Source organism: Teleopsis dalmanni, chromosome 2, assembly GCF_002237135.1.
Source record: "Teleopsis dalmanni isolate 2A chromosome 2, ASM223713v2, whole genome shotgun sequence".
Lineage (NCBI taxonomy): Eukaryota > Metazoa > Arthropoda > Insecta > Diptera > Diopsidae > Teleopsis > Teleopsis dalmanni.
In genome coordinates, this window is record NC_051847.1 from 147,181,639 (window position 1) to 147,207,967 (window position 26,329).

General features: G+C 27.6%; 2 protein-coding genes across 5 annotated transcripts in view; both read right to left on the reverse strand.

The window, feature by feature from the left end:
* Window positions 1–26,329, reverse strand: part of LOC119679464 (unconventional myosin-XVIIIa) — a 90,476-nt gene that overhangs the window by 20,266 nt on the left and 43,881 nt on the right. For all 4 annotated transcript variants that reach the window (XM_038091823.1, XM_038091822.1, XM_038091825.1 and 1 more), the window contains 2 exons: window positions 4,167–4,301; window positions 3,495–3,722 (listed from right to left, as the gene is read on the reverse strand). In XM_038091823.1, coding sequence (XP_037947751.1) covers window positions 3,495–3,722; window positions 4,167–4,301 — 363 coding nt within the window. The remainder of the gene's footprint in view (window positions 1–3,494; window positions 3,723–4,166; window positions 4,302–26,329) is intronic.
* On the reverse strand, window positions 16,343–19,321 carry LOC119679466. Its single transcript, XM_038091835.1, has one exon. The coding sequence runs from the start codon at window positions 19,037–19,039 to the stop codon at window positions 16,520–16,522; it is 2,520 nt and encodes an 839-aa protein (XP_037947763.1). The 5' UTR covers window positions 19,040–19,321; the 3' UTR covers window positions 16,343–16,519.

Consider the following 26,329-nt stretch of genomic DNA (forward strand, 5'->3'; position numbering starts at 1 on the left):
TATATTGATGTTTTTCAAATATGCGAAAGTCATATATATAATACATTTTATGCATATCGTATAGCACTGCGATACTATCGTTCTAGATGATATCTCCATGTATTTTTCTAGAAAGAAAATCACTATTTTAAAGTCAGTATTTATATTTTCACAACACAAAACAAAACCCTTGTATTATTAATATTAACTTCTAAGGTATTAATAAACGAAATTATTTTAAAGAAATCCTAAGCCAAATTAATTTACTATTGGTTAATATATCTTTTCTTAAACTATAGAAGTTATTTATGACTTCTATAGTATGTATTAAGCTTATGTATTAAGCTAAGAATTAGCTCTTAGAAATATAAATGATTTAACTCAAAAAAAAAAAAAAACTTTAAGTAACATCATATAAATCACAAACTCTCGATCATAACAAGAGGAATAAATTATGATTTAAATAATATAAGAGTTTCTTTAAACGCCTTACGAATGTATATGGATGTGAAGGGTATAAAAACATTATTTTTTCTTCATCACAAGATAATGTTAAGCAGCCAATTTTATAATTTATTTTTAATAAATCTAAACTATATTATGAGAAGAAAGAAGAGAAAAATCTTAAGAGATGAAGTTTACGAAATGTTGTTATATTTGGAACAGTTTTCTTTTTTTTCCAAAACTTGTACATTAATATATAAGTTACTGCAATCATGAACTTTTTTTAAAATTTATATACTGCCTTTAACTCATTTTCTACTTATCGAATTAAATGAGATAAAAAATAAAAAAATAAAAAAAAAATCGATTATAAGCTTAAACTAAATTAATTCTTAAAAATATTGCCAAATAGATTTAGGTATATTTTGCAAACATTTTCTTAGTCAGTGGAATGAATTTCGGAGAGATAAACTATTTTTCATTTTTTCAGCACAAAAAGTCTGTTTGATTGCAGTGCTGGTTTTCAAAAGGAACCCCTGATTTTTGTATTTTATATATCTATTAACATTTAATTTCTGAAATCACCAATATTTACTTCCATTGCATTTTTTAGGAAATTTAATTAATGTTATTACATTGAGAGCCTTAGCATTATTTATGAAATTAACATGTTACTAGAAAAATAAATCGAAACAAAAATATAATATATAAAAACAAAAACAAAGATAAAATTCAAATGATTTTATTTGTTTGTAATACTTTATTACAGAGAATTGAAATAAATGAAAAATATAATTAGGAAAAGAAAATAAGAAAAGAAGCTTTTTTGTCAGAAAAGATATTATTTGTTTGTAAGATAGTACTGACAACTGCAATAAATTTAAAATAAAATTAAAAATAAGGAAATGAAAATAGAAACTTTTTTACGAAATCTGTGAATAAAATGTTATCTAAAAATCAGGATCACCTGTGATGCTCAACATCACTTGCTTGTATTACAAAGCAACACCTCTTCAACCATTTGAAATCACTAGTGTAAGTTATTAAACAATTAAATAAAAAAAAAATTGTGTATATATTCTTTATTGCCAAACTTGCGCTGATTTGGGTCTAATTTCACGTCAAAATGATTTAAAAAAATTTTGAAAATGAAAACATATGCATTAATTGACAGCTTTTACATATTGTATTTAAGACTATATAGATCATATGTGCTTTTCATATGTATTGCGAAAATATTTGCAAAAAAAATGAGCTTTTTTTAAATTTGGCAACGTATAGAATTTTTCGAATTTACTGCCATTCAAAAAACATATAAAAAATTTGATATAAATTGAAATTTTCAAATCTTTGAGTTTTATACAAATTAAAAAATTTTAAACATTTCTGAGGACATAAATGGCTAAAAAAACTATACGTGTTGAAGGATATAATCTATTTTATTTTTTATTTATCTTTATATAATATTTTCTATTGACTAGTATTATGATTCACTCCACTTAATGTGAATTGTAAAATACTGATTTTGCATTTTATTCTATGCATATTTATGTTATATATTTGTGCATTTTATTCTATGCATATTTATTTTATATACATACAGAAAATATATTCAATCTTTTAAATCTTATATTATACAGAAATCCATCCTTGGTAGTGTCAAAGCACTATAATAAATCAACGGGAATACGACAATTTTAGAGATTACAATAAGAACTAAAAAAAAATGAAAAAAAATAAATACTGTATTAAGGATTCGTAAGATCCATCCGTAAATTACATGTAATAAATATGTTAAGTTCTGTTTAAAACGTATGATATATTGCTAAAAATAAACATAACGGTACTACATATGGTAAATAAAGCAAAAGCCTAAATGTTTCACAATCAATTCGATAATATTATCACAAATAGATATATATAGATATAGATATAGATATAGATATATATAGATATATCACAAATGAAGATATACTCGTAAAACAGTATTAAGGTCTAATTGATTACATGCAGACCACGTTATCATTACGAATTGTCAAGTTTCAAGAATAGTCAATTGAGTGACGTTAATCTCTATATCTATCTTTACAGGGTTTCTACAAGTTTTGATTGCACTTCTTTATGACGCTATATTGACAGTCGTTGTTTCCAAGGGTATCCTCGCATGTAACGATAAATCAAATATAATGCCTTTTTTCGGGATGCCTAAGCAGTATTATTTACCTCTCCTTTTTAATGTTATCATAAACGTTGTTATGTTGGAAACAATTGAAGAAACATAACGTTTACACACAGAATCAAGAGATGGCATCGGTCTGGTCTGACACTCCGTAGTTATGTTTGATATCAGATTCACAAATTTAAAGAAACTTAAAACATAAATAAAGCTTATGGGACTGGTCATCAGCATCATTAGAACAAGATCAAGGCTTTAAAGTTTATTTTAATCAAATATTGAACTAGAATGCTATTTAATGCACAGGAGACTTTAAAAAAGATTAACAAACCTTTGCAAGTTCCAACAAAAGTTGAAGATCTTAAACACAGTTTTTGCCGTATCTACAACTTATTTGATCAAACATAATAACTAACGTCAAATTAAAAATGGTGATGTAATTAGAATTAGAAATAGAAATGAGATGTAAGGGGTCAAGAACCGAAACTAAATTTCTATACAACATTATGTTTTAAATGGAATTCTGAATTTAAATTTCAAAATGATTTACATATGCAATTTGATTATGTCATCATAGGAATTGCTTGTTTGATATTACCATAAATATTTTTACCACATTACCATATAATTCAACTTAAAGAAACCTTCTTAGAATTATGTATATTTTTTTGTTGCTATTGTTGTTTTTGATTTATAGTAACATGTACAATAAGAAGTATAATTTGTAAATAATATTTTGCATGTATATATATTAAATATATATTCATATTTAATATTTTTTTAATGAAATAATAATTGCATTTGTTATATGTACCTTGTCTCTATATAATCTCTAATAGAAATCACAATCTTCATGAATCAAAAATTAACACTAATATTGTTAGATTTCACTAACCTTTGACTCCAATTTCTGATTTTCAGTCTTAAGTTCATTGCGATCATTTTCAATTTTTTCCAATTTGGTTTTCAATGTGATCAACTCTTCGTTAGCTAATTTCAATTGCTCCTCTGTGCGGTGTACGTTAAGTAAAGGAGTTACTCGTACCAAAAGGCGCCACCATGGCCAATCCCTTACGGCCATAAAAGCTTTGACATTACGCTGTATGCATCGCACTGCCAATTCCTATTTGAGAGTAATGTAACAAAAACAAAAACAAAAACAAAAATTAAAAAAATATTTATGTTGCAGAAACAAATATTGCAATAGTAATAAATTGGAAATTAAACAAGTTATAAATTTTGTGTAAAAATGACAAGATACAAAAAAGGAAAACATATATAGACATTTATATAAGATACTAGAAAACACTTGTTGTTGTTTTGTAATTGTTGTAGTAGAAGCGGTTAGTGCGGTTATTGCAGCATTTGCTGCAAGCTTTACGAAAATGATCAAACAAACGATAATGACGCATATAAAAAGTTGTGGAAAAAATTACGTGGTGTGAATTTCTTTGTCGCGTCACTTTTAAATTATTTAAGAATTTTAAAAAAGTGAAAACGTAAACACTTGAAGATTAAATAACAACAACAACGATGCTTATTTATTGCCAATAAAGTGCACACCCACCTGTACACGACGACGAGATAGTTGCTTGCGAGCCAAATAGCCGCGGCAATATGCCTGCAATTGTATGATGCGATCTGATAGCAGCTCATCACGTTTTGCTTCCAGCTCATTTAAGACTCCCGAACGGAATAAAATCTGCAATTAAATTAAAAAAATAATAGAAAAGGTTAATAATGATGATTACATAGAAAGAGTGCATGAGTGCATAAAACTTATTAAGATAAAAATCTTATTGCTAAATTAATTTACACATAAAAAGGGAGCAGTCAAAATCTTTCTATTTATTTCAATCGTAAATAAAGTTGAGGATTGCTGCTGAGTAGTGTTGATGTACTAATTACAACATACGCTTTCTCAAAATATTTTATTTAATGTGACCATTTTTGAAAACTTATATGTTACGGAACTACACTTATTATAGAAGGTATAAATTCCTACATTTAAAAAAACACATTTCTTATTTTAATATTTTTTAATTCATTTTAACTTAGCGTAGATACAGATATAGTTAGAGAAAACATTTTAACTTTAATGTCCATATTCACATTTGTTTTATTTGTTTACTAAAATATTTATTAGTTTGTGATAAAATGATTTTTAAAAATGGGTTTTTGTAGAGTAATTGGCCAAATTTTTTATTCTTGTTAAAATAAAAATTTAAAAAAAACCACGATTTATTTTACAACGATTATTATTTCTTCGATATTTTGAGTTTAGTCTAAAGTCATCATGAGCTTTAAAAAGACTTTACTAAACTATTTTCTATATCTTAGAAATAGAAAAGGATTTCAACAATTTAAAAAGAATTCTATTATTATTATCCCGGCTAAGCCTAAGGAATAACTAAAATTGATGCGTTACATAGATCTGTTAATGGTTCCGATATAATTGAGTGTAGTAATCACATTCTCAACTAATTAGGTAATTTTGAACTAATCGCTAAAGTATCTGTTCTCAATAGCAAATCTTATAGGTAAGATGTATTATGTTGAATTTTGACTGTGCTCAGCTATGTGTGTCAGGGAGCCGAACACAATAACACAACAAATGTGAAATGGTTTGGCAACCTCTTCTATTTAGTAACCTTTTATTCAACCTTTTATAGAAGTTTCTACTCAAGAGAGTTATTGTATTATAAATAGTCAATTTATTAGTACTATATAATAAATATCACAAAACTAATAGCGGGCTGATCGGAAAATAGTTTTTTGTCTACTTTACATTTGTAGAGGCGTAATATGAAGGTATTAACTGAAATAAAGTTTTGAAGATGAAGTTTCGTGCATAATCGGTTCACTAATTACCAGGTGTACCGGTATGAAGTGAGCGAAAAGATACAAATGTTCCGACAGGGAACATTTGTTGTGAACGAGCCTTTATTTTTTTTTTGTTTGTTTGCTATGACATGTGTGAAATATATTTAGTATACATCAAGTCATTGAACAGACAACATCATATTTTTTCACCGTATCGAATTTTGTACCAGAAAGTGATGATTTGCGGAAAGCATTAATTTTTTGTTTTCATTTGAAGAAAAGTGGTGCAGAGTCGCATCGAATGGTTGTCGAGGCATATGGTGATCATGCTCTATCAGAAGCAACATGCAAAAGATGGTTTCAGAAATAATGATTTTGATGTGAGAAATGAAGAACGTGGAAGACCGCCAAAAAAGTTTGAAGACGCCGAATTGCAAACGATATTGGATGGAGATGACACTTTGGGTCAAAAGCAAATGGCAGAAATGTTAAATGTTGCACAACAAATAATTTCTGACCGTTTAAAAGCTATGGGAAAGATCCAAAAGTGTGGAAAATGGGTGCCACATGAAATTGAATGAAAGACAGATGGAAAACCGAAAAAACACTTGTGAAATTTTGCTTCAAAGACACGAAAGAAAATCGGTTTTGCATCGGATTGTTACTGGCGATGAAAAATGGATTTATTTTAAGAATCCTAAACGGAAAAAATCATGGGATTAATCCGGGACAACCATCAACATCGACTGCAAAACCAGATCGATTCGGCAAGAAGACAATGCTGTGTGTTTGGTGGGACCAGAAAGGTGTGGTGTACCACGAGCTCCTAAAAACCTGGTGAAAACCGTCAATGCTGGTCGCTATGAACAACAAATGATAAATTTTGAACCATGCATTGATCGAGAAACGACTCAGAATGGGCCAGAAGACACGGCAAGGTAATTCTGCTCCATGACAATGCACCTGCACACAAAGCAAAACGGATTCAAGGATGCAATCAAAACACTTGGCTGGGAGCTGCTACCCCACCCGCCTATATTCACCAGACTTGAGCTCCTTCCGACTACCATTCTGTTTTCATCGATGGGACACGCATTGGCTGAGCAGCACTTTGATTCCTACGAGGAGATCGAAAATTGGGTGTCTGGTTGGTTTGCTTTAAAAGACGAACAATTTTTTTGGCGTGGTATCCACAAATTGCCAGAAAAGTGGTCAAAATGTGTAGAAAGCAATGGCCAATACTTTGAATAAAATATTTTTTACTTTCCTATTAATAATTAGTGTTTTATTTTCACCAAAAAAACGCTCATTTCATACCGGTACACCTAATAAATGCGCTAAAGACGGGCGTAAATAATCGAGTTTAGAAGGTGAACACAGTTTTTTGGTGTAGTATCAATAAAAAAAACTTAAAATAACGTATTTTTCGCTTGAACCGAACTCATAGCTATCGAATAAAATGCTTTGTTTTATACCAAGTTCCTTTTAAGTGAAAATCTAAAAAATTATTTATTCTATTTAAGTGCACACATTTTGATTTGCTTTGTTTTAGCCAATAGTTCACATTAAGCGGGCTGTATTTGTAATGTAATTATGATTAAATTAGAGAAAGTTACTCACACTTATACACAAATTTCAAGAGTCCAAGATATAGTAAGTACTTATGATTGAAAATAGAGTTTAAAATAACACTGGAGAACTAAAATATATTAAAACCTTAACTACTTTGTTTTTGTAAAATTTTAAGTTAGATGCTCATACTGACTTTTTAATGTATTATTTTTAGTTCTTACGTAGGAAAATAATATTATTTAGCAATAAAATTGGGAAAGCTTTTGTAAATTACTCGTTAGACAATAACTAAAGATCTGCCAATGCGCAGTTAATCTTTAATATAAAATTAAAATTGAAACTTTTCATTTTGTTTCCATTATTTTAGGATACTCGTGTAACTGTTTCTGTGGTTTTAAAAATGTTCATATTATGATTTCATAGTCGTGAAAAGGCCCTTACGATACCTTTTACACTCATTTTTAAAACATTTTTGTTTTATCAAACGGAACTGAACTAATTTTAGTTATATGGCTATTAACTAGAAAAACCTCTTTTATATTGGAATAAGTCATCTTGTTTATTTCAGTAATTTTAAATGAAATTTAAAATGGTTTACAAAATCCATTGATTTCTTTTACAAACGTAAAAATTATTAAGTAGCTGCAATTATAATACAATCATTTAAATGTAATGTTTAGACTTAAATAATTTAAAGCCATATGGTTTTTTTAATTATCATTTTCCTTATTATTATTATTAACAATTATTAAACAAAAATTAAAGTAAAAATTAAACAAAAAGCGTAAACAATCTTTAATGGCGGTCATAAACTTTTAGTGAAGTCAGAGCTTAAATGGCACGATTAAAGTTTAAATGATATTAATAAAATGTATAAAATATCAAGTTAATAAGTAAATGGCCGTTAAAGTAAAAGAAAAAATATACTCAGCAGAAGAGTAATTTGCGCGCAATCGTAATGTAAAAACACATTTGCAGCTTCAGTTATTATTCACGGGAAAATTACACTTAAGAAAAGAAGTATTAATATTTAAATGTTATTTTATAAAAATGACAAAACAACAAATACCTGTAAAAACAACATTATCCAAGGCATGGAAAAACACATGTGAAAGCAAACAAATGGCTTAGCATATCACCGATATCCCCGCAATCATTAAAATAAAATCACATCAATACGAGAACGGGCTAGAGAGCGGGCTAGGCTGGCGGTGTCAACCGCAGTCAGCGTGCACATAACTCCGAAAGCCAGCCAATAAAATTTAAAGAAAGGAAAAATGTTGTGCAACTTAAGATGCCTTTTTAGTCATAAAACCACAGGCTATAAATAAGGATGCGCCGCTTTGTAATTTGCGCTAGCATAGCGAAAAAACCTAAGTAAGATACTAAAGCTATTGCAATTGTAATCAAAATCAAGCACTTAAAATATTGTTCACTGCAGATTTAATGTCTATGCAGCACATAAATGGTTTGAGGGGCAGAATGGTTACAGAAAAATCTTAGAAGATAAGAACAAGTTAACTACGGTAAGGGTTGATGACTTTTGTTAATGTACAACAATTACAAGTAGATTCGATGAATCCATATAGCATAATAACATAATAGATGCATTCCAGCTGTTAAGAGCGAAACTTATTAGTATGAAGGCAAACTAAACATATGCGAAATAAAATAAAAAAGACATAAATATGGAGATAACAACATGTATAAACGAAAACATTTTTATTTAAAAAAAAAAAAAATTATTATCTATATATATTTTTATTGAAACTCATTATAGAAATTATTCGAAATAGAAATGATAAATTTAAAATTAATCATTTTTGAAAGTTTTTTTTTTGGATTGAGAATTAAGTAGAAAAATACCTATGTTACTGACATATTGTTTTTATAAATTTAAAAGATACTGCTAAGCATTAAGAAAGGAACTTTAGTTGTTTAGCTATAATTTAAAGATAAAAACATATCCCTACAGGTATAAAAAAACCAAAAAAATTTCTCATAATCCTTTACTTAACTAATTAAGCCAAAATAAATTAAACTAATTAAGACTAAGTGAGCTTAATTTCTTGTTGACATATTCTACATACAAATAGGTATGTTATAACTTAATAATTAGGTTACAAAATTTCTATTTTTAATAACTTATTTACAATTAGTAAATAAATTCAATGTGTAGAAAAATTAAAAAAATATTGATAAAGATATAGAATATCATAAATATTTCCATGAAGATTTAAATAGAAAAGTGAGAGAAATATCAACACCTCTCTCTCTCCCTCTCTACTATATAAGCTAGACTGTTAAATCTAGTTTATATAGTAGACCATAAAATATAAACAATTTTAGATTCTGACTAAGTATAGGTAAACTATATTTTTGATACTTTTTAGGTGAATTTTAGGGGATCTTTGCAGAAGTAAGCAACAAATAATCAAACTAACACCTCCTATCAAAAAATTAAATTCGGGAAGCAATGAATACGAATAAAAATAATTGAGCTTAAGTATTGACAATATTAATTTGAATATATACTTGAAATAGCATTAGAAATAGAAATTTATAATACAAGAATATAATATTGCCGAATGAGTGGTTAACATTTGCTATAAACCAAATTTTAAACTCAGAAGATTTAAAATCATTTCGAAACTTAAAATACACATAAGAATAACTTTAGAGGAAAGAAAAATTAATTCAAATATTTCAGAAAACGTAAGCAATATAAGTTAATCGAAGCATTGAACAATAACAAAGCAAAATTAAAGTACTAGGGAATTTATCTTTTCAACAATTGCTTAAAGAAGTCATTAAAAGGAATATTGAATTCCGTTGAATATTCCCATTTTATATTTTATTTGTTTTTATTATGTTTACAATATATTCAGATCTTTCATATGTTCAAACTGTGCGCTTATCCCTGTTACTGTAATCGCCAATTGTTCTAGATGTCGTTGAAGTCAACGTACTTAAAGCAACTATTTGACAATATAAATTTATTTCTATTCAGTATACTACCCACTTTGAACCTAGCTAAAGTTTTTCTAATAGCAACAAGTTTTGCCTGAAAGACGGCAGTTTCCAAGAAACCTAAAATGAGAAGCTTAAATATATTTATTCTTCTTAAGAGACAATTCCAATACTTTAATATGAATATCTTACCAATACTTTACCAGTTCCGTTATATCAGATAATAATCACAATAAAATATTACATTTATACGTTTAGTATAAGGTATGTCATTTTAAAACGTGAATCGTTTAAAAACAGATGTGGAATATCTATTGTGGAAATTTTTAACAGGACGCACCAAAGACGTTCAAAAACTAAGAAAATCATGTTTTCTTCGGTTATTGTGATATAATGTATTATGAATTTCTTCCGTCAAACCGAACTGGTAATAAAGAATATTATTTGCACATTATGCAACGTGAACATAAAGGTATTTATAAAAAAAAGCCAAAATAATTGGCAAGCAAGCGTTAGTTATTGAACCCGATAATGCACAATTGCTTTTCGCAAAAACTTTAACTCATATTGTTCCACAACCATCGGATTTGCGTGATTTAGCACCGTGTGACTTTTGGCTACTTCCTAAACTCAAGAGCTCGCCCTAAAGACAACGTTTTGACACGATTGAGGAGATAAAAACTAAACGCTGCATTCTATAAAGGTTATTCTTTCTAGAATTGGAGAAAATGGCACTGTATCGGAAAAGGAGTCCCAGGAAGGCGAAAAAATAGATTTGAAAGCATACATTAAGACCGAAAAGTTTTCGGAAATTCTCATTTAAAATTCGCGCGCTTTATATTTTTCGATATTTTAAGTTTATGTAGTTTGGCAGCAATTAAGGACAATTACTATGCCAAAAATGAGCGCGATCTGTCAGACAGTTCGTTTACGGCAGCTGTTGAAGCCAGTTCACCTCAGTAGTGCGTTGCGAAAAAAACAATGGAAAAAAATATTGAACAAATAGTTTGCATCAAATTTTGTTTTTCGAACGAAATTTCGTGTGCAGAATCGTTGCGAATGCTACAAAAGGCTTATGGGGAATCAGTTTTATCGAAAACTCAAGTTTATGAGTGGTACAAAGCCTTTCAGGACGGTCGTTCGACCGTCGAAGACATTTCGCAACGCACTACTGAGGTGAACTGGTTTCAACAGCTGCCGTAAACGAACTGTCTGACAGATCGCGTTCATTTTTGGCATAGTAATTAAGGACAGTGCTGCCAAACTACATAAACTTAAAATATCGAAAAATATACAGCGCGCGAATTTTAAATGAGAATTTCCGAAAACTTTTCAGTCTTAATGTAAGTAAGATTTAAACAATTTCACTTTATTTTTTTATTATAGTATTATACATACATAACAAAGTGCATAATTTTCAATGTTGAACGGAAATACCAGGGAAAAAATATCGCAATACTGACAGACAGCCAAGCGGCAATCAAGTTACTAAATTCGTATCAGGCGGCTTCAGGACTAGTGTAATAATGTTTTAAAAAGCTAAATCTACTTGACGAATCAAATCAGGTGTCGATTCTCTGTGTACCGGGAAATAGACAAACAAACGAATATGCAGCCGCATCGATGATGGTGCCGGAACTTTTCTGTGAATTATGACATATATATATCCTTTCTGTTATAAGAATGATGTAGAACTAGAACAAAAATAATTACTGAGATAATATACCAGGATTAACACAATCAAATGCCCTGCGCTAATGCACATACAGAATAGACTCCTGGGAATGTATACCCTTAGAAAATGCAATAAAACTCTGTAGAGTAGGTTCTAAATTACTTTTTATCTACGCAACAGGGCTTAGAGACTTTGTCTAAACCCAGAAAGAGCTACATAGACCCGATGGTCGCAGTGCCACATCTCATGTCAACAATAATAATATACATACATATATATGTATGTATATTAATGTTGAATTAAAAGGAAGAAGTTTTTTTTTTTTGAAGAAGTGCCTCTTGCCGCTAATTGCGTACGCATGTACTCTATAATTGATTGAAAAGAATGGTGAAAAAAAAAGCCTTCGGTTACTTAAATAATAAACTTAATAAATAAACCTCAAATATCTACATTAAAATACATTAATATGCTAGCAATACACTACTGAAGACATGGGCTGATAAAAACAAAAAAGGTTATGGGCCCATGATGGTTTCATCACCAAAATAAGATTGAATAAAATATAATTAAATTGTTATCGCTGATGTTGCCAGAGCTTCATCATCCTCCATAGCTCCGGACACTAATATACGATTGAATGAAATGTTATACAAAAATGAATAGAACAAAAAGCTTGCAAATTAAAACGGTGCTAACTGTACAAGACATACAATATTAAATTGAAAAATATATCTGTAAAAATTCTATATAAACTATTTTAATGTTAGAAAGTATTTTGAAGACAGAATCGTAACCGCTTTTTGTTTTAAGGGGTTTAGAGGAATGACTACAGTAGTTTATTAATCCAATTTTTTTTTCTTTTATAATTTATCTCTACAATAGTAAAAAATTTTAACCTGGGTGAGGATATTATAATCCATACAAGATTATTATTTTAATTTTAAGAAAAGGTAAAAATGAATGTTGGAATATGAATTTTTCTTACCCTATAGCAGTGAATAAATACTGCATATAAAAAAATTACGCATCAGTCAGGTTAGAGTTCCATACTTTCTTATTCGCATTTTATCGCATTTTGTAAAATTATCCTGGTACAAGGGGAAAATTACTATCAATATAAATCAAGCATAAAACTAATTTAAACACCTGTGAGTTCAATATAACGTGTAGATTTATTTGATAAAAAAAAATCATAAAAGGTGAATTTATGTGAAACAAATGACTGCAATTTAAAACGCAGATATTCAGAAAGTCTTATAAAAAGGAAATTATTGCCATATCACGTACGAACAGTTTTTATTGCGTTTTTATGGCTTTTATTATGGAACCGATGGGGATTTGATGTTAAAATGTCAACAGTAATTTTAATTCAAGACAAAACTACAACAGCAACAACAACAATAATACTAAAATAATTACAATAATGACTTGTAAATATGAACATATAAAATATTAATGATTAGCTAAGCCAAACTTAAGCTGAGTTTCGAATTAAGTTGAATTTGAAATTAGTTAAAAATTTCAAAGATAACTTTAGATATTGAGGTGTGTTGAAAAATAGTAAATTAATAAAACAAATAAATTCCAAGCAAATTACGTATAATTGTTAAGCCCAAAGCCAAAGGTTTTTGTAAGCTTTTCTAGTTTGTCTATCAAGTTTTGTTTAATTTTCTTCAAATTTTTTCTGCTTTGTATCTTTTAAGTAAAATTATGTTAATTAAAATTATGCGAATCACGTGCTGTTAAAATGAAAGTTTTGACTAGAAATGCATATATGTATGTTTGTTTTTAAATTGAATTTTGAGTGACAAAATGGATTGCAAATTATTTGGAAAGTACGACAATTTAAACCTTGTATTGTCATTTGGTTTTTGCTGAATTGTTACATGTAAAAATTTCAAGTGTTTTTATATAAAAAAATGCCAACTGTTTAGAAAGGACCGATGACGAATGATTGAAAAACAAAAAGAAAATCTTTTAAAATTGTTAACTAATCATTAATAAATGCAACAATCATTCAAAACAGATATTAAAGATTATTTTTATCTTCAATTTGACGTATACTCTTTAAAAAGCCATTATTCATTTATTGCTGGAATTAAACAATAAATGTAATAATGCATTTTTAAATAATTTACAATAGTATTATGTACTTTATTGATTATTCACGACTAATTTATTAATTAAGAAATAATTTGGTTAGCGTACTAACCTAATAAATTAATGATTTTCGGAAGATTATGTTCAAGGAATCAAAACTTAATGCAAATTATGATTACTTTGTTTGAAAGAAAAAGTTTAATTTCACAGTTTGAAATAAATTTTATTAGTTCAGTTTTAAATTAAAGCATTTTAATTATATATTAATTATATTTGGATTTGTATTTAACAAAATTGTGTTAAAAATATTAAAATTCTAAAACAGTGTACGGCACATATTAATAAAAAAAAAACTTGAAAAGAACATACACAAGTTGGTCGCTTTTTTTATTTAAAAAAAACCCAGTTAATCTTATTAAAACGAAACTTATCGGTTTTAGAGTGAGATTCCTGTCGACTCACTGATGATGCTTGGAGTGCTGAACATTCCTAAGGAAGTTAAAGGAAAACTTAACATTTGCAATGTATATACGATATAAGAGATCGCCTTCAAACGCATTTTAGGAGTTTGAATTTGTATTTTTATTAAAAAACACTTCGGAAAAAACAAAAGTATAAAATTTCATATTAATAAAGACTTACAATGTAATAATTGTACATTTACATTATCGATGTGCTTCAATATACAGGTTTTGATCTAAGTCACTACTAGTTTATTATTTATTTTTAATATAACCTGAACATATTTAATCCAAATATAAGTGGAATTTATTTTTACTAATATTTTTTAAGAATTCTTATAAGTTATAAAATAGACTATATGTACAATCCGCATTTATAAAAAAAAATTATTCGATATTAATAAAATTAATTATTAATAATTTTAGATCTAATATACTTCAATCAGTGTAAATAAATTACAAAAGCATTCTACTATAAGCCTATTTATGAGTATTTATCTTTTATTACATTAAATTTTGTAGTCATTATACTGTACAGAATTACTATATAATTATGGAAGCAACAACAACGTGCCCAACAAATTCAATTGTACCATTCTAGAAGAAATTTTTCCTATTCAAATTAGACAACGATTAACATTTTTTTCAATTAAGTTATAAAATATATTTTGTTTTGACGAAATTTATTTTAAAAAAAAACTGAATTCGTTTTCTCTAAATTATAGGGATTTCAATACTAAAAATTATTCTTTCACTCCTTTCCTCTGATCTGCTTCCTGTCTACATCCATGATCAGAGTCCCATCCAAACCAGTTTTGATCTAAATATATGAAATATTATCCGAAATTGAGATCATACTCTTATATGGTACTTCTTTTGTTGATTTTCCATCACAATTTTCAAAAAATTCATTTTATATACTATTATATATATATATACTACGAGTATATACTATTATAAATGAACCAATAAATTCAATTCCTATATATAATTGTTGTGATTTCAAAAAATCTCTTTATGTAAGTTATATTCGTTCTAATTTGAATCTAAAGCAAATTGTTATTTTTTTACAAATAAATTTATATGGATTAAAGTATTACTTAATGAAGGTAATAAATTTTACTTGTGATAAAGCTATTCACAGATTATATATTGTAAATCTGACCAACGTTTTACAATTTGAATAATAATGTAAATAGTATATCTCAATGGTCTGGAAACAGTGCAAATATTAGGGCAATGTTGACACATTTACAAAAAAATCTAAAAATGATTTATCAAAAATATTAAAATAATTTTTATTTTATCCTGAACTATTGTATATTTGTAAATGTAATATGAAAAAAGTATAATGATTTAAATTAAAAATAAAAATAGCATTATATGTTAAATATAATTACGATATAAAAAATGTTATGAAAAAAAAAGTTATACAAATTAAAATGGTTAAATAATAAACCTGAAAATTTCAGACTTTTATTTTGAATAAATCATTTTATTATAATAATTTGTTATCGGGCTAATTGGTCAAATTTAAATAGAAATAATAAAGACACTAATTTATAATTTATATTTAAAAATCGTTTACACTTTATTAAAAATAATTCTTCTAATATTTCGACTATCTTCGATAGTCCTCTTCAGGGAAAACTGAACAGTTTAGTGTCTTTTTTATTTCTATTTAAATTTGACCAATTAGCCCGATAAAAAATTATTAGAATAATAATTTTTGGTCACAAATAAAAGTATAAATCATTTTAATAAAAAAAATTCAATCTAAACTATATTTTAGAAAATAATCCTAGTTGTATTTACCATTTCATATAATATAAATGCAATGTAAGATTAACTCTAAGTTTTTTACAAAAATGTATAAAAATATCTAAATCTCAGGAAAAAAAATAAATTAATTATAAAAAAAAATAAAGTAATTAATTTATCTTTTTAAGCCCAAACTACTATTTTGATAAACTTTTTCATATATTATCAGAAATTATAGAATAGAGAGCGCCCATTAAAAGAAAAAACCATTTAATAGAAAGCCGCAACCGATAGAAGTTAAAGAGTGAAAAACTAGGAGAGGAAAAATTATATTTTAGGCTATCAAAATACCAAAAAAGAAAAACAACAATTTACCAATTTCATTATAATTATTTTATTAATTATATAATTAGAAATAAATAAAAAAATATAAAATAAAATAATAAAAGTGAAACGTTTTGTAAGTTATAACTATTTTTGTTTATTTATACCACAAACGTTAAAGAAGCTTTAAGTAACTAAAGCAAATAAATATGTGTCTATTACTTTAAACGATTTTTAGAGGAGCCTTATAGTTACCTCTTTTTTATAGGTTGGAAATATTTCAACACGAGTTTGTATGCATTGAACGGCGTCCAGTTCGGCTACTTTCACTGTTGTGCAAATTTTCTTATTTGCCTTCACTGCGGTAGGCAGATGTGGTTGCAAGGTTGTGTGCTGCGCTTGCTTTTCAAATTTTTCCAAAAGTGCCGAAATTTTCTTAGATTTTCCCGTATTAATTGGCTGTGCAGGCAACAGATCAGATTCTCCTGCATCTGATTCACACAAACTGCTACCGCAACCATTTGAAGTTACAGTAGATGCGGTGAGCAGCGTTGCAGTGGCATCATTTTCATTTGATATGTGACCAGAATCGTCGGAATCATTGTCCATGTCGGAATTATGCTGTGATTTTTTAAAATGCACATAGTCAATGAGCTGATGCATATGTGATGGCACTGTTTCAATTGTGCTGGATTTGTACGTTTCATAGGCGTCATTATTTTGGTTGGTAGGCAGCTGCAGTTTATTGTTTACAGTGCTGGTATTATTAGTGGCAGTAGGTATTAACGCCTGCACAACGTTCACTAAGAGTTCGGCGTTTTTGTCTGAAGTTTCACCCAAAACAGGCGGTATGATTTTGCACGATTCCAAGACTGGCTGTGTTATTTTTTCTTCATTGGCATAATTCAGTTTTTTCAGCATTTGACGTCTTTTTAAGGTACCCGTACTATTGTCCTTTGTGATGCTAGTCTTAGTGGACTTTGTGCGTGTTAAATTCCGTTTCGTTGTGCTGTTAATACGACGTACACCTTCAGTATTTAATGACTCAACTTTTCGCAATATTTGTTGACCCTTTTCTAGACATTTATCGAGTAATTCATCACGCTGTTTCTGTGTTTTTCGTTCAGCTCCTTTATGTTTCTTTAGTGTGTCAGTAGCGAAATTGGAATCTGCTAGTGTTTTACTGTACTGTGGTTTAGTTTCTTCCAAGCTTTGTGATTTATTGTATAATTTATGTGTTCTATCCTGAGTTGATGGCATACCAATTTTATTAAGTGACTGCGGTGTGGATGTTGTAAGAGGTGTAGGCGATTTTCTTATGAGACGTTGAGTGACTGTAGGGCTCTTAGTACTTTTGCTGGCTAAACATAAAGAAGATGCGGCACGGTTTTTATTATTAAGTAGTTCAAAAGATTTTCGCTTATTGTTATTTAAAGACTGTTGGAACAATGATTTATCCACATTACGGCTACTCATGTAACAGAAACTATTGCTACGCTTTTGCAATGGCATACTTTTTAATATTGGTATTTTACTAGCTGAGTTGGACTGCGTCAGCTCCCACATTGATTTGGTACGCACGTTATTTACACTTGTACCACGTTGTTGCATACCTAAATTTGCTGTTGCATCTACACTTTGATAACCAAAACGTTTGGTAATCGACAAACTTGATTTGGATTTCTCCAGTTTTTTCGGCAACAACTGATTTTTTGATTGCTGTATATTTTCTACTTTTACATCTTTGTGCCGCTTAGTTGCAAATTCACTTTCCAATGTCTCATCATTATTAGTTTTTTTATTCATATTATTTTGTTTGGCTTGTGCACAAGTACGTATGCTATTGCATGTATTAGATTTTGCCAAAATGTCGGCAACAGGTTGTTCTTCATTATGAATTTCATTAGTAGTCGCTGCAGGCTTAGCCAACTCCTCCAACATCGTATTAACGTCATCAGCTTCATTAATTTGTTTAGTAATCGAAAGTTGTTTGTTTTCGATTTCAGTTTGAGATTGTGCCATTGCTTCACATTTTGAGTTTAATACACTTTTCTGGTTTTCTACATTTGAGTTTGAATTTTCCTGATAATCGTATAAAATCTTATCAAAGTTTTTGAGCACTGCATTCAATTTGGATTCGTCATGTGCCACTTTTTCAAGTTCTTCGAAGATTTCATCTTCAAGTGATAATTTTGTTAAATTCAAACTGAGATGACATTCTTCGTCGCTGTCTATATAAGTGCTATTGCTAAAGGGCGAAAGGTTGCAGCTATTTTCTGTTTGTTGACCGGCAACATTACTGTTTAGACAATTTTCATTGATTTTTGATTTGTTTGTTGTTGCGGTCGACGCAATCGCAGTTGTAGTACTGGCTGTTGTTAAATTTTTGTGAGATTTTGTTAATATATGACGATGTTTTAACATACCCGATGATGTACGTTTATTTGTTGCTTCTGGCACTCCTGATATTGCGACAGGATTATTAGTACTATTAGTGGCCTTACTTATAGTTTTATAACGTCCTGTTGAAGTACCTGATTCAACAGTATTTAGTGCACTCATTGACATAGAATTTTTATTACATTTGTAAAGTTTTCCGGTAATTTTAGGTGTAAAGTTATCTTCAATTTTGTGTCTTATTTTTGTATAAAATTTTTGTACACCTAAAGATTTACTACCTGAAGTGGTAGAAGATGCATTTGCATTTGTCGCTGATGCACTTTGTTTTATTGATTTAGCACTTCTTTTGTCCATGTTTGTTTATTTTTAAAAAATACTTAATATAAATTTATTCAACAGTTTATTTTATTTCAACAATATTTACTTTTCACGCTAACATATTAATGTAGTAAATTAATCGTTCATTTAAAGCAAACTATAAACATTCACACCGTTCAACCAGCTATTCGTTCTTGCTTTATGCCTAATTAGTCTGCGATCTAAGCCTTTCTTTATGCAACTAACAACACGTTTCAGAAAGAGTCTAACATCGCGTTTACTTTTCACCAAGCAATCGTTTTCTTTCACGTCTAACATTTAACTGAATTTCTTCAGTGCTTCAGTGACGCTTCAATGCTATCTTTTCAACGTACAACTAACTTACATGGTGCACAGTGGTCAGTTGTAAACAATTTTCAAATAGATTTGTACTTAAGTGGAACAATGATCGCTTCTCATACAAATTTTTATATAAAAAGATATATATTTTTTTTTCAATAATTAAACGGTAATTATTGTACGAGTGTCAATGGGCAAAGAAATTTTTACAATTTATATTTTTTATTTGTACTAATAAAGTTTAGTCTTAGTTTAAACTGTTTTCAATATTTTGTTACCATTCCTACGTCTATCCCATCCACATTGATTCCAATGTGAAATCACATTTTTTATTCTGTTTTCATTTTGGATACGAAGTAGAATATATAGTAAAAGCTACAGAAAATATTAATTGAAAGCGGTCTCCTTATATTGCTTACAAACTATAAACTCAGGCACTCAGAGATTGTTCGCTATTTAACAAATTTAGTAAGAGATCACACTTAAATACAATAAGGATGTTTTATAACTTCATCCAAAACGGAAACTGGTCACCAAAATATTACTACAGTATTTAGTGCATATTTAAACATTATTTTAATTAACGTATGTATTATTAGTTTATATAAAAAATAAAGAAGTCTGATATTTGTTTTTGTTAATGCTATTGATAATACAAAATAAATATAAATAATACATAGTTAAGATAAACTGACGCCCAAGAAGATGTTACAATGTTGTATGCTTAAAAGCTGTTGAATGTAGTTTATTATTAAAACTATTTTGGAAATTTATATTCTAATCAATTAATCACAGAGATTGTTGTATTCGGTACGTCCATTGCAGAACCTCGTTTAGCTGTTTCCTTTTATTGTTAGTTATAAGCGTAAGCTCATTATTTTACAGAGAATCAATAGAAAATAATCACATTTTATCTCATTACAGTTTGAACAGAACCTCTCTATTGTATTTTTTTAACTAGAAGTATAAATTTAATTTATAAAAACAAAAATAGTGTTTTACCATTTTAATGAAACACTAGACCTTAAGTTGGCGTATGTATAAACTACTTAACACAATAAGATAGAGATGTTTTTTATACAATTGCTTCGATTTATTTGGGACTAGTCTTTCTTGGTTTAATTTTTAAATTTAAATTTAATTTTTAATTTAATAAATTTAAATTAATTAAAATATTGTAAGAATAAATTACTAAATAAGTTAAATAAATATTTTTTTTAATAAAACTTAAATTTTTCGAAATAAAATAAGTCCACTGTGCAATATTAAATTCACACCGTGGCCATGAATGATGTTTATGAGTTAGTAATGGTGGTAGTTGTGGTGGAAGTGATCACCCATAACACTTTTAAGTGCAACAATACAGGCAATGCAACAGCTTATCGTTGCAGTAGCAACACAATGCTTTACAAACTTCAATAAACAAAGCTACTCATAGTCCAACATGTTGTAAAGACGGCTCAAAATGTTTGAACGTCTTGTAAACGATTCGGCAATAAATCAGAAAGTAAAGTTTATAGAAAAAGCGAGTAATCGCTTTTGATCATTTACGGGTACTTTCTTGTTAGCAGTCAATGAGTGTAAAAATGGGTGAAGTATGTGATGAGACGAATTTTAAGTCGGAAATACATAAATAAATAAAAATTAAATTTTTAAATTTTTAATTAGCAAACAATTTTTACTTGCATTTAGCATTTACCAAAAAAAATTTGAAAAAATTCAAAAATAAAAAAATGTTTAATCTTAAAAAGTGAAAATATTTAGTTAAAAAAAAATTTTTTTTTTCAATTTTTATCATTTGTGAACGTGAATTTTTTTAATGTATATTTTGAATTTGTAACAATTTTTAATGACACATTTTAAAGGATATCAAAATAATATATTGTCATGTTAATACAGACGAAACTATAATAATAGCAGAAAAAAAATTAAATAAAAACTAATTTAATAAAACTTATTTATGGTATAAATTGTAAAAATCACTGATGGTAATGTATCTTTTAAAAGGAAAAAACAAAGTATTTTTGTCTTTACTGTAGGCGCAATATTCGTCATACAGATAGTATGTTACAAACCAATAAATACATCATTTTCACAATTTTTTTAAATGTAAAATTAAATGTATACATGCATACAAAAATAAGCTTTATTCGACTAAGTCACAAACTGTAAGATTAATAAGAATATTTATAGATAGACGGACATCACGAAGTCGCTTATGACAATGATTTACAATCGTTATTATTTATATGATTTACGAAATCTATATACATATTACAAACATCTTGCAAATCCCAACAACTTAAATTTATAATATATTAAAGAATTAGTAAGCAGGAACGTTATCCAAAAATTGCATGGAATCTCGAATCGAAAGGACTTACAAGCTAATCAAGGAGGTTCGACCTTATACTTCACCTATATAAAATACATAGGACACTATTTCCTAGTGCTTTTAACATGTTTTAAACTATATAAAGGATGTTAAATTTTAAAGATTCATTACTAACCCTACTACTCTACGACCACCATAATAAATTGAAGAGAAGAGAATACTTTTATATAGTATGGGATAGTTTAGATATTTAACAATATTATCAGTTTTTTTAAGTAAACAGTAACTCTTTGGCTGTAAACGCTTGTTTATTGATAAGTAACATATTGTCTTAAAAAAAGGTTTAGAAGCTGTTTAATAAAGTACACATATACCTATATTCCTTTAAGCTGGTAAATCAATTTATGAAATGTTTTTTTAAGTAAACAGTAACTCGTTGAATCAATTTGTGAAATGCATCTATATATAACAAAAGTACACAAAGAAAAAATTTATTACTGCGATTTATTTGTAGTAAAATCAGAGATATCAGTGCAAGACGTTGTACTGCACTAAAGCGCCAATATAAAAATAACTTAAAAAATAGTGGATTAGCTATGACTAATAATACGATAATATACTAATGCAAAAATAGTTTAGTAATTAAAAATCCAAAGATGAGTCGATGTAATTAATAAAAAATATTCATTCAATTATGTGTAAAATTATTAAAAATAGTATATTTTAAATTTAAAATAATAATAATCTGAATTGATATTTAGCTTGTCTTATTATTTTTAATATAAAGAAATTTTCAAAGTATATTCTTTGAAAGGCAAATTATACACTTTACAAAATTTATGCTAACGATAATAGAACAAAAAGCTTTTTGAATTTTTATAGACATCAACTTTTCAAATAAAATATTTTTATAATTATCTATAGACCGGACATTAATATTAATTAATTAAAATAAATAAATAATTACGCATTTAAGATTTTAAGTTCAGAATAAAAGTAATATGATAAATTATATCATGAGTAGTGATAATTACTAGTTTTCTTTAATAACAAACAAATCTATACAATTCACAATATTCACAAATTAATATTCTAGCACAACACCATGAAAGATAAAGACTGTCATGTCTGTTCTACATTTCTAATAATAGCAAGATCTATTTTATTATGTATTAGATTTTTTAAGCAATTTTTAAACAAAAGTTTAACAGGTCATTATGGTTTGAAATATCACCTTCATAAACTACAATTATCTGCTGACACGGAATGCAGATTATGCCTCGAAGATGAGGAAACGACCATGCACATTCTTTGTGACTGTCCAGCTTTAATAACGCACAGATGAAACCTGTTTCATAAAGAATTTCTGTCACCAGAGCAGATAAAGAACTCTTCTCTAGATTTAGTTCTAGACTTTATTCACAAAGCTTTAAGGGGCTTTGTTTTATCAATAGTGAAACTGGTACAATAGGTCTTTTCTGGCCGCAGTACCAGCTGTTGGGCAATTTTCAAGTCTACTCTTTAATAATAATAATAATAATAAACAAAAGTTCTACAAATTTATATTTTTTATGTTATATTAAAGCCACTTGTAATATTATCTGTTACGATTCGGTTACTTTGATATAACATCGATATACATGATTATAGGTAAGACGTGTTAAGAGAAATAATATATTCAATATATAATTCTGCTATAGTTTTAAAGTAATTTATTTTCATTTTAAATTTTATTTTCTAAATACCTTTATAGGTAAAAATCTATAGCTTCACTCATTGAAAAAGAATCAAATATTTATTAATGTTATTAATGATTACTTTTATTGTTAAAACTTTTGGATTGCCTCTCTATAGCGGAGTTAGAGTATGATTTCTACATCCCTATGATCAAAATCTGATATTTTTTTTTAATATAACATAAATGACATTATAGTCTATTATTATCAGATCTAAGAAGATGCCAATGTTGTTGCATTTTAAATGACTTATAAAAGTAAATTTATATGCCCGTCTTTGCCCCTATAATTGAAATAGTTTAATTTACCTTCTATTAGTTATGTTGTGGTTGCAAATTGCATTGTCATCATTTCAAATTAACGAATGAAATTTACAACAAAGCTGATGAGGTTGCACCGCATGATGACATGGTGGAAAGCAGTTGAATATCAAACAAATTGTTGAACATTAATTGAAGAAAATTTTTACTAACTTTTTATGTAAAAAATATATATTTTATATATGAAGACTATTTAAGAAGTGTGTACTTTATATTCTCCATACAAAGAAAAGAAAATGTTTTAAATGTCTATTTAGGTTTCTTTCAATTACTAAAATCAAGTTTGTATTTGTTTGTATTAAACAAATCATATATAGTATGTTGCCAAAGAAATTTTGTTAGAAGTGAAAAAATTTATAATTGCATTTTAATGCATTTTATTATTCGCCACATAATTGCATTTGGATTTCGTATGTCAGTTATCCATTGCATTCACTAGTGGATTTGCATGCAAAGTGACCAAGTCTGTGTCATGAATACTTCTTTATTTGTTTTTCCCTCCGGTTTCGATTAAGCGTAATTGCAATTATTTAAATACAATAAAGAGGCATTTGCATTACACATGTTGGCAGTCGATTGCTGTTGGTGGCAACTTCACAAAACTGAAGTGGAAGACATTAATGCAGAATATATATATATATATATATAATATATATATATATATATAAATATATATATATATATATATATATATATAACATATAAAAAACAAAACTATAAGTTGGTAAAAATTGTCCACTTGTTTTGGTGTAATTTTAGGTGAAAGTAGTTACTTGTACATAATTCACAACATCGATAACCGACTTACTCTTTTACTGGTATGTGTATCCACTTTTACGTGAGAATAGATTAAATTGTGATCACTTTTTTAACAGTTCAAAATCGAATATCGCAACGCTACTTCAAAATATATAAAATATGTAATCCAAAATTGAAAACTGAAATTTTATTATGGGTTTATTTTAATAATTAATAAAGGAAAGTTTTATGCGTTTTAACACGATTTGTGTGTCTCAGTCAAGTGAAATTTTAATTCAAAGAAACTATGTGTATTCTTTGAAGGGCTTGGACCTATAAAATTATTTTGTTGCTTTATAAACTATAATGAAAATAATTTAAAAAGATTTGTATGACGAACATAAATAAACATATATGAAGAAGAAAATAAGCAACAAATATATATGAAAAGAATATATACTCTAATTTAGTGTATATTAAAACTATAGATTGGGTTGGGCTTTTTTATATTTGCTTAACAATAATGCTTCACACACATATGAACGAAATCAGTTAAATCTTATTCTGGAAATTTGTATAGGACTATCTCCTTGCTCTGATTGATCTATTATTCAAAAAGTTGGCAAAATTTTAGTTTAAGTTTCATAGAGTCGGTTACAAAGTTAGAAATTTGTATGTGAAACAAATGACTTTCCAAAAAGTCAAAAAAAACAGTCATGACAACTTTAAGCAACTGTAGATTATCTACAAAAGTATTTTAAAGCATTTATCTAAAGTTGGTTACAAATAGAAGCTCAATATATAGATGCTTTATAAGATCATTGAAAAAAGCTGGATAGGTTGAATTTTATTTATTGATTGACTGCTGATAATGAACGAAATAAAACTATATTTAAAGCAAATTGTAACAGGTGATGACAAGTGAATCGCATACGGTGTTTGTTTAATATTTATATTAAACAATTATATTATATATAATATAATTATATATAATATTATATATATAATATTGATTGAATACATGATTGAATATTTTTTTGATGAACACGAAATAAAAGAAATACACATTTCAAAATACTAATGAATATTAAATTATATTTATTAGTTATTAATATTAAATTATTCTATTTGCATAATAAAAAATTAAACCTGTTAAAAAAATTATATTGAGATTACCACATTTAAAGGAATGCAACTATTTTAATGTTTGGAACAGTATACAATGAATGGAAATAGTTTAGTACAATAAACCCGAAACTATGTATGAGATGCAAAAAGGAATTTATATATGGAACAAGCCGTCAAAAAATAAAAATGTAAGTATTGCCAATATAAACTGATCGTTCAAATTAATAACTTTGTGCAGTTATATTTTAGGATAAACTAAAGTAAGAGTGGCATATACAGATACCACCCTTGGCAATAAAATCAAATGTAATTAAAACTATGTAAGTCTGATAATAATTTGTTTTTATATTTTTGTAATAATGTTAGATTATTTGATATTAAAACATTCGTAAAATTGTCGAAACTATTAAAAAATAACTATGGAAAAAAATATCAATGATGGAAAAGTTAATTTTAATTTTTAATCGAAGAGTGTGTTTTAATGATAACATTAAATTTTCCTAAAAATAATACCAATAAAAATAATACTGCTTGCAATAAATAAACAATTTACTTACATATTTATGTGCATATAAAAAAAATTGATACTAACTGTTATTATAATTCATTTAGTGTACTGCTAAAAATACATTTGCTTCGGCATAATATTTTTTAGTATATCTCTCCCTTGGCACAATCCTAGCTATGCCTAGTTATAAAGTTCCTACTGCTAGGTACTATAGCATAGTTT

Coding starts and splice junctions, on each gene's coding strand:
- LOC119679466 (XM_038091835.1), bottom strand. CDS start 19,039: ATGGACAAAAGAAGTGCTAAATCAATAAAACAAAGTGCATCAGCGACA.